Source organism: Charadrius vociferus, unplaced genomic scaffold, assembly GCF_000708025.1.
Source record: "Charadrius vociferus isolate BGI_N301 unplaced genomic scaffold, ASM70802v2 scaffold147, whole genome shotgun sequence".
In the NCBI taxonomy this organism is placed as follows: Eukaryota; Metazoa; Chordata; class Aves; order Charadriiformes; family Charadriidae; genus Charadrius; species Charadrius vociferus.
Genome location: NW_009649570.1, coordinates 6,018,485 through 6,028,583, shown reverse-complemented (window position 1 = coordinate 6,028,583; position 10,099 = coordinate 6,018,485). Strand labels below are relative to the sequence as shown.

The 10,099-nt window shown below is 40.5% G+C and overlaps 1 protein-coding gene across 1 annotated transcript in view; it reads right to left on the bottom strand.

Annotated features, from left to right (window-relative positions):
* Positions 1-8,465: 8,465 nt before the first annotated feature.
* CASP8 (caspase 8, apoptosis-related cysteine peptidase) overlaps positions 8,466-10,099 on the bottom strand; it is a 16,539-nt gene continuing 14,905 nt past the window's right edge. Inside the window, exons 7-8 of the mRNA XM_009890182.1 lie at positions 8,973-9,474; positions 8,466-8,658 (exon numbers count right to left, since the gene is read on the bottom strand). Of these exons, the coding sequence (XP_009888484.1) occupies positions 8,523-8,658; positions 8,973-9,474 (638 nt within the window). The 3' untranslated portion in view covers positions 8,466-8,522. The remainder of the gene's footprint in view (positions 8,659-8,972; positions 9,475-10,099) is intronic.

Sequence of the window (10,099 nt, the reverse complement as noted above, 5' to 3'; positions counted from 1 at the left end):
GTGGAAGATAAGAAAGAAGAAACCAAAGTTTAATTTTGAGACCCCCTTCAGCATCTGTCTTAACTTAAGCAAAAATAAAAGACCATTGTAGACGTTCTCAGTATTTTAACCTTTTAAACTGTAGTACTGTCTTGCAGGTGCTGTTCTATTTTTTTCCACCATACAACCATAGTATTTTACTAGTTGTTAGCAGTCAGGCTGTATCATTTAAATATAATATTAAAATAACAGTCAGTCTGACCAGCATTATTGGTCCAAGTTTCTCTCTGTAGCAAACAAATACAAAAACTTGGATAGTTTTTTTTATTCTTGTATTTTCCATTTCAGAAACTGTACTCTTTTGAACTCCTCCCCACTTTGGGAAGCAGGGGAGAGAACCTTTAGCTCTATGGAAGAAAACAATACTTCTGTTTACGAACACAGAAACTGGTGGTCAGGTTTTATATTTTGAAAGAGCACCGTTGTGCTAGTGAGGTACTAACAGAAGTTAATTTCTTTGCAGAGCTTCTGAAGCACACAAAGGAAGATGCAATGAATAAGAATTAAGAAGCAGGAACGTATGTATTAGGGTGAAAACTTAAAGCTAAGAAATCTTTCCAAAGTGTGCTCTGCATCTTTTAAATGAGTGTATTTTTGCACACACACACAAAAATCTCAGGCACATTTCATTTGCAAAACGAAATAAAACCGAGGTGCTTGATTCAGGGTTTCTTTTTATTTGACATAAGTGGAGACCATTTACTTGAAGACAAGTGTCAGAAATTCAGTAGCCTGACTCTTCTCTTGACAGGTAGACATTATGTATGTTTGAGAATTCTGCAGTAAACTTCCTGCTTTTCATTCACTTATTTCTGGTTTTAGGCAGGATTTGGTTAAAAGATTTCATTAAGAGCAAAATTTACCAGTCTATGTTCAGAAACAGGAAGATGAAGCTAGTGTTCTTTGTAGCGTTTTAATGAAGATAAATCAGTTTTGTCTACATTGAAATCCTGTGTTTTGATGATGGAGAGTGGTTCTGAACCTGATTTTGAACAAAGCTGAGGCAGACTTTCTGTCTCAAAAGAGCAGTCCATTTTAGAAATCTGATTTCTCAGTGATAATCAGCAAAATATTACTGCCCATGCTGCTTTTTTGATTGCTTCCTGTCCGAGGTTCCATTCATAACTGAATAATCTAAGTAGATTTATAGAGTAAAATAAAGAAAAAAAGTTTGCCCCAAATTCCTCGGAGGAATGGGTCTTCACTAGTGACCTGGATGGAAACAGGTTCTTAATCTCTAAGTAATTTTTCACTGTACCTATCAAAATTTTAAAATTATTTTAAAGTTTAGTTTCCATACAATTAGATAAAACAGTCAAAGTTTACCTTGCTTGTTACAGTGTGTGTGGAACATAGCTGCTACCCGTCTGGGTGCTTGGTGTGAAGCATCAGTGTAATTACACTGATTTGCATTTACTCTAAGGCACATCTGCCATCATCAGCACCCTTGTTGCTGCAGGGTTGAGTGGAGTAGGGCAGGAAAAGAAAGCTTCTTAATCTGGTTTATAGGAAATTTGTAACGTGGCCTTTCTGCTTTTACAGTTCTATAGATCTTGTGATGACTCTTTGATATAACTGTCTCTTTTTTTAAAAGGAAAAGGAGTAACCACTGCAAACTTGCACAGGGATTCTTAGCAGAAACTTGCCTGTCAGCAGCGCACAGAAATATTCAGGAACTCCTGGAGTTGCCTTTTGCTCTCTAAGCAAAATCTTATTCTTAAAAAAGGTGAATTTTATTTAAAATACTATATACGGGTTAATTTTGTTTTTTAAATGAAAAATATTTAATTTCTTCATGCAAGTATTTATGTTTGTACATACTTAGCTGTGCCTGGGGTCTTGCCTACCTAAATAAGGTAAGAGTGAAAGGAGTGAGGGGGAGGCAATTTTGCTCTCCATTCAACTAAGACGAGGATGTCTCCATGTATTTGTAACTTCTAGGGAAACAACAGGACTGAGCTAACAAAAGATTAGGCAGTTTGGTATCAACAGAGAAGTGTACAGTGTGTCAAAAGTACGTCCATTTTATGTGTGTTTATTGTAGTAATACATGTAAGTTACAGACAAATTTGTGAAGGTATTACACTGTGTTTCTAACTAAGCTTCATTAGACAACTTCAGCCATTGAATCATTCTGTGTGTTATCAGCAGAAGTAGCAAATCAGCTAAATCAGAGTTCCTTTAGCAGACCAGGTTTCAGTTAAAATTAATCTAAAAGCACATTAATTAAATGCATGATTCTCTTTGAGATGCTTCCATATTGCATAGCCCAACAATATAAACGGGCTCAGTTCAAATAATACTATGGATACGTTGAGAGATTTGTTTATTTTCTGTAGGATGATGTATCATCAGATACTTTACACAAGGCAAGAAGGAAATAGAAGAATCTGTATACCATTGTGTTTGCATCTTTATCTGGTTGGTTGATCCTGCGGTGCAGTGTTCTTGAAATTCTGTCATGCATTTATACCTTTGGATGGTCACACGCATTTTGTATATATGTGCCTGGCTTGCACCTACAGGGAAAATTGGTACTTCTTCCAAGTTTACTCTTTTGTGCCAAAACCTAAACGATAAACTTTTCTGAGTAACTTGCGTGTTTCTGAGAACATATTAAAAGTTGCCATCATTCTAGGAGCTGATTTGGCTTCTGTTGTTTCCCATAGAGAGGAGAGAAACTTGCGTTACTGAGATAGCTGAGATCCTGCACAAGATCTTTTGATCCTGTACACATGTGATTTGGTTGAGCAGGAGGTAGAACGAGAAGGAATGCAGAATTGCATTTCAGAAAGGTTCTGATATCTTGCAGGTTTGAGACAAAAACAGATGCTAGAAAGGACTTACCCATGCTTGTGAAAGTTCCAAGAGACAAGGAAATTCTTGCAGTATTTACCTTTGTTAAGATTGGCTTAAACCAAGCACAGATTTATAGCTTTCTAGTTTAACTGTTTTTGATAAACTCAGTGATGCCTGCATGCTCAAATACCCATGATCAAAGTTAAAAGTCTGCTGGAGTCAAACAGCAGCAGAGAGAGGAGAATATTGGGCTTGGGCCTCATTCGGCTGTTACATGAGGGGATGACACACAATGTTTGAATGGTCTGGGAACTTCATGGTATTTTTTTCATCTGCTTTTTGCACTTACTGTTGTTTCATAGTGGAATGTAAATTTGATAATAAACACATATAACATCCCATTTTTCAATATATTGGTCATCTTGTGTGGTTTGTTCCAGATATCTTCTATGCTACACTGTTCTATAAGAAACCTAAAATTAGGCCTTTTTTGGCTAAAATGTAGTGATTGTTATACTGTACACGAGCTTAGTTGAGTTGGTATCTGCACAAGTGGTGGCTGTAAAAGCTGAGAAACTGATTTAGAAACTTGGTCAGGCTGTGTTGGGCTTTGTTTGTGTTTATACCTTAGCAGTTAAAGGTGGTAGATGTGCAGTACAAGCTGCAGTCTGACTTTGCACAGTAGACGTGCAATGCTTAGAGCTAGAACAGAACACATACGAGCACCTTCCGCTGGAGTTTCATAAGCCTTTTACTTGAGAATGAAAAACTTCATAAATGAAGAACAGCTCATTCACCTCTAGAGAGAATATTTCAGTGTGAGTCTCACTTTAAATGAATGTGTTCATGTTTTCTGGTACTCTGGGGGCTTTTTGTGGGTGTGGTCTTTTGGGGTTTTTTTTCCTCCTGTTATTTTACAGCTGCTAATATGTTCCTTGAGCATTATAGTGTTAGACAACACTGTTGTTATACAACAGTATATACAACACAGTATATACAACAGTAGCTATATACTGTTGTTAGACAACAGTTGTTTTTCAATATCAGTAGCTGATGTTATGTCAGCCCTCTATATTTGTGATAAAATTGGGGTAGAAATTGAAACCAAGCTTCTTACCTGTGAAGAGTTCTCCCTTTGTGTAGGTCTCACTGAAGTTCTCTTGGCACAGAGGTGCCAAACTGTTGCCAGTCGTGTCAGCATGGGGCTGTGCATACCACCTTCAGCGCAAGCCCCTGCGATGACATTTCAGGCTGGAAGGTTCTGATCATTTTCCCTAAAACACTCAGTTACTTCAGTGGTACAGAATGGGAACAACATTGATTTGCAGTTAACAGGTTCTTACTTGAATTAGTCTAACAGTTACTGACAGTGGTTCCTCCAGTAGTCTGTGCGCATGGCATCTCAAAGAACCAAGAACCACTTACCCTATGGTAAGTATCCTGTATTTATTTAGCTTTCTTATTTTTCTGACATTAGAAGGAGAAGGCTTGCACTCTTGTCAGACTGAAGTTGACTTTTCAGCTCAACTTTTCATATGCTGAAGCTTATGAGTTGGACATTTTGAGGAGGCAATTCTCCTTCCATTGTTTTCTGTAATTGTCACACCTATAAATGGTTAGGCAGCATCGAGCTGCAAGCTGGAACACCAGCATCTGGGTTGCAAGAGACGTTGAAGAAGTTTCCTTCACCAGCAAGTAGGTAACTTACACAATTTCCTAATATTCATTCTATTTATGCACATGAGTACTTAACATGTTTGCATTTGTATTTGCATTTGCATGTCCTCAGAACAAAGGCCGGTGTTACCAACTTAACTAATGACATTACAGAAGCGTGTCCTGCCATGGAGAAGCATTACAGCCACAGGCAGCTAAATGGCAACAGAGGAACGTTAGATATTGGTAGAGCTGGAACTTCTGGCTACACGCTCGCTCTGCATCAAAGCTGTTCATGGTGCGTATGAAAAGAAAATGCGTGTCAGTATACAAGTTCCTGTTGAACTCAAGAGATTTCAGCTGTCCTGAAAGGCCTGAGCCCGAGTACAGCTGGCTGCCGCTTTCTAAGAGTGTACATGCTATGTAAGAGCGTAAGAGTTTGGAGAGGTTTTTTCCCCGCCCCGCTTGTTCTCTAGCACTTCAGATGTAGTAAGGGAAGAGAGTTGTAACCCCTTTGAAGCTGCAGGAAAAGAGCTAGAGCTGACCACATAAAGGTCAGGCGTGCCTGAGGAAGATGCAAGGAAGAGCTTCCAAGGGAAAATATGTCTTATTAAGCCACCTAAATCAATGGGACTTTGGAAAGAAATTTTGGAGTGATTCTGCACAGGTGCGACTTGGCAATACCTTGAGCTCCTTTCTTGTTTTCCTCTTAGTTGGTCAGTCTGCTAAAAGAAAGACTTTTGACAGTCTCCCAGGAGCAAAGGTCTTTAAATGGTATTTTATACAATGGACAAGTGAATACAAATAAGGTCTTTTGTGTGGGTTGGAGTCTTCACTTGAAAATATCTGTAACTCTTGCAGTTAAGCTCTCAGTGCGTAAGGTTTGGTAGAAGATGTGCTTTTAGCAGAAATTTTCAAATGAATTGGAAAAACAGAAAACCTGTGTACTGGTTTTGGCTGGGGTACAGTTTATTTTCTTCATAGTAGCTGGTATGGTGCTATGTTTTGGGTTAGTGCTGAAAACAGTGTTGATAACAAGTGGGATTTATTGCTGAGCAGTGCTTATTAAGCGTCAAGGCCTTTTCTGCTTCTCAGACTGCCCTGCCAGCGAGTTTGCTGGGGGTGCACAAGGAGGTGGGAGGAGGCAGAGCTGGGAGAGCCGACCCCAACTGACCAAAGGGATATTTCATACCATGACATCAAGCTCAGCAATAAAACTGGGGAAGGAATAAGGAGGAAGGCAGGAGGGTGTTTGGGGTGATGGTGTTTGTCTTCCCAAGTTAACTGTTACACGTAACAGAGCCCTGCTTTTGTGGAGATGGCTGAACACCTGCCTGCCGATGGGAAGTAGTGAGTGAATTCCTGGTTTTGCTTTGTTTGCGTTCATGGCTTTTGGTTTACCTATTAAACTGTCTTTATCTCAGCCCACAAGTTTTCACACTTTTACCCTTCCTACGCTCTCCCCCATCCCACTGGTGGGAAGCAAGCCAGTGGCTGCATGGGGCTGAGCTGCCTACCAGGGTTGAAACCATAACTGGTGTCTCTTTCATTGTGCTGGTGACTCAACTTACCTCACAAGTTCTCATGCATTTCCCACTAACAAAGAAAACTTTCTAGTTAAAGGACTGCTAAATACTGTTCATCCCAACCGAGTCATTGGGAACTGACAAAAAAGGAACACATAGCCAAACTGAAGTGCAGCATTGAGCTGTCCCCTCCGTGCAGCATTGAGCTGTCCCCTCCGTGGCATTGTGTAATCAGAACCATTAGCAGTACAACAGGCCGATGAGAGTGCTGTGCTATGTAGAGATCTATATGCGTGTGTTTTCCTTACACGTTGCTTTCACAGCTTGCTTCAAGCTCACAGATCAGAAGTCATTGGCTTGCAAAAACATTTCCAGAAATTACTGAAGATTAAGCGAGCAGCTGCTAAAGAAAAGCTGGGTATTGGTAAAACTTTGTGCAGAATTCTGTGTAATTGTGTTTATAGTTAAGATTTTAGGTTGTCAAATTACCTGAGAATCTGTCTCTGCAATCCTAACTCTGAACCAAGAACAAGATACCACCAAGGGGAGGGACACAACGATCCCTCATACCCCAAGTCAGTGTGAGCCAGAACTGCCTGCCTCCTTCATATGAGTAAGTGTAATTGATCTCTGGAGCTGCTAGGGTTCCTTGTGAATGGGCTACATGTCAGTTGCATTATATGAGGAGACTAATTGTGGAGATTGATAATTGACAAATTTGATTCCTAACTGATGAAGAGTTCCTAATCAGATTCATATTAGGAATCTCCTCATATAATGAGATATGACCTCGTTTATGTTCATTATATGAGGAGATTCCTAATATGACCTCGTTTATGGCATGCATTAAATCTTGCTGGAAAATTCCCGCATGTTTTTATACCATGAACTTCTGAAAAAAATGGTTCCTTGAATGTAGCTGTTTATGTTTGCTCTATTTTTTTCCTTTTGATTCCTGAGGAAAAAGTTGTCTACATCAGCATGTCAGTCAGATGCCTCGGACTTCAGAATCTCTTGGCTCTTAAATTTTGTCAATAATGCAGACCTTTCAAAGAAGATCCAGCCTCCCCCTCTAAGGGAAATGGAACTGTGAGAGTTTGGTACTTCTGCTCTGCCTGATCCCTGGCTGGCTCCAGTGTGACAGGCAGGGTAGTTAGTGTGTAGTTAGTGTAGCCAGTAGTGTAGTTAGGTGCCCAGAATCTATGCACAGAACTGGAAGTTGCTGAAGGACACAGGTGACTTGTAAAAGGTAAAGTGCTAAGTGGTATGTGCGGAGAGAGGATTTAGGAAGAAAATCCACAGTAAAACAGGTTGCATTAATTATTTTGCCTATGCAGTAGCATGCTTGTTTGCCACATCCAAGTAACAGGCAAACTTCTGTATATGAGCCATCCTTGCTTCAGCACAACAAAGGTTTCATGATAAATCCCTAAATGAGCATAACCAACTACCTTAGAAAATTACTTCTAGAATTTGGAAGCACAGATGTGCCTGTTTCTGTAACTGCACACTGCATCTGCCAGTTGTTAAGGTTCTAATCATTCTCACAGTCTATATTCTCTCTGCCCTTATCTTTGCAGACACAAACTGGTATCAAAGAGAGAAGTATTCAGCACAAGAGTCCAGGGAAGGACTTAGGCTCTTAAAATAATTCCAGTGAAGATCTATCTATTCAGTTAAATCATCACCTACATTGATACCCTTACTAACGCTGAAAGCTGTAACAAGGGTGTAACAGAATGAACATCTCATTCAAAATAAAACAGAGAGACTAACAAGCTCTGAGTAGAAGCTAAAGTTTTGTAAAACTCCCTGTTCTGTGTGTGCACAGGAGGCAATATAAAAATGTTTTTAAGGAGTTGGGTATTACACAGCGACTTCTTTTGCTGTGCCTAGAACTGAGAGTTGACGATCAGCAAGGTAAGTGAACACAGGATAACCGGACATCTTCAAACGTTGATTTTCACTGTTACAAGTACTCTATGTAGAGGATACTCTGAAATGCAGGTCACAGCCCTATCCTGCTGAGGATGCTGGAAGTCAAGTGCTTGACTCCTCCTTGAGGTGTACCGACAATGAATGATTTTAAGTGGTGGGGAGAAGTAACAAAACACACTGATGTGATCTGATTATATCCTATAAAATTTGAAGCACCCCTCACCTTACGTTTATTTTGCAAAAGTTAGGCATAAAATACACAAGGCTTCGTAACAGTTGTCTTAAAAATTTGCATTGGAAAGATACCTTACTAAAGCAAGAGCAATGCGGTATGGCTGATGGAGGACACTGAGCATATTTTAGGTAGCAAAGCGCAATACGGAGACCAGCTCAGAGATGCTCTCAAGTATAAAGTGTCATACATACTAACGCTAATTTCTTAAGGCTTTTGCTCCTCAGCTGTATTTGTTCATGTGATAAGAGCAGACACTGAAAGTCTGTTAACGTTTTACCAAATGCTTAGCTCATACCAGCCAATTCCAGGCTGCTGCAGCTCCTTCCCATTTAGTTGACAGGAAAGATGAGTTTTTTCCTCAATGTGAAACTGGGCTGTGGCATCTGCTTCTCGGCATTTGGATTGCAAGTCTTTCTGCTCACCTCTTGATTCACTGCTGTCAGGATGGTGAGAATATCTTCTCCCCTGCAAAAACACAAGTACATTTTGTATTAGGGAGGCAGCTAACATCATAAAATTTAGCACATTCTTATACATCTTGATCTATACATCTTGATCTATACCAGTACTAACGGGTCTTGTTTTCAACAGGCTTCAAAGCAGTTAACTAAGCTGCTTTGAAAAAATCTGCACGGTGTTGCTCTGTCCTACATTACTGCTTTCACTCTGAGCAAGCACTCCAACTGCATATCATCTGTCTCTGCATCCAAATCAAACTTCTGCCACTCAGAAGGAAAATATGTGTGTTCCCAAAAAGAAGCTTATGGAAACATAGTTACCGAGGACAGCTGTATTCCAAGTGCTGGCACAACGCCTGTATGTACCAGGTCCCCTGCCTTGGGCTTCTGTAGGAAACATAATCTTGCAGGGTAGCCATGCCCAAGAGGAAGTCTGCCTCTGCAGGGATGCAGTCGAGCTGAAATCTTGCATCTGTTTCTACAGAAGAATCTTGCTCTCCAGAATCTGTTTCGATGGTCACAGCTTTCTGGCAAGCATCGCCTTGGCAGGCCTGAACAAAAAAGACTTTTGGTTTTCCAGCAAGCGAGCGGCAATTCTGTCCAGTGAAAGAAGTGGTCAGTTCCTGGATAGGTACTTCCTGCCCATCAACACCATATATTATGCCTTTTTTCCCATGAGACAGAATACAGCAAACAAAACAGTCTTTGTCCTTGTGGTCTTCACATTGGTAGGCGTGCACAGTCTTACGGATTTCCTCTGCGGTGAGGTTTCTATGTTCTGCTATTGTGAAATGAAGCATGCTAAAGACTCTTCTCAGAGCCGCTGGAAAGTGAACAGAAGGGGAATTGGAGCTGTTTTATTATATGAAAGTTAGACTCTGCAATTGCAAATTGCATTTCTAGAGATAAACGATCTTTTTTTTTTTTTAAATCCTGCTACACTGCTATCCAGGTAGTTACACTCCTGCTTTGAAAATAATCTAGTCGCCTAATTACTAATCATATGTCTACTGAGTTCCCTCAACTCTTACTAAAAGGCTTCCTTGCAATCTTGCTGTTTAGTATTGCCTCTGTCTGGAAAGCATGCAGAACTATTAAGAAAGCTGTATCTCTTTGCCCCATCCACTTTACAGCTAGTCTCTTCATCTCTCAAAAGGTGTTGAACAGTGCAGTTGCTTTACGCAAGAGTAGAGGGCACTGCCCATTTGGGTAGTGTCACAGGAAGAGAAACCTTGCACTCTGACTCTGAACTGAACTCCAACTTAATTCAAATCAGGAAAGGCCTATGGGTGGATTTTCTCTCTCGGCATAGATAGTGCAAATAGGCCCATATCACAGCCCCTGCAATGAGCTATGCTGCTGCTACAGGACAGCCTGCTAAAATCAGGACCCCTGCATAGCAAGGTAATAGAGTCCCTAAATTCCAACATCCCACCCCCCCCCCCCCC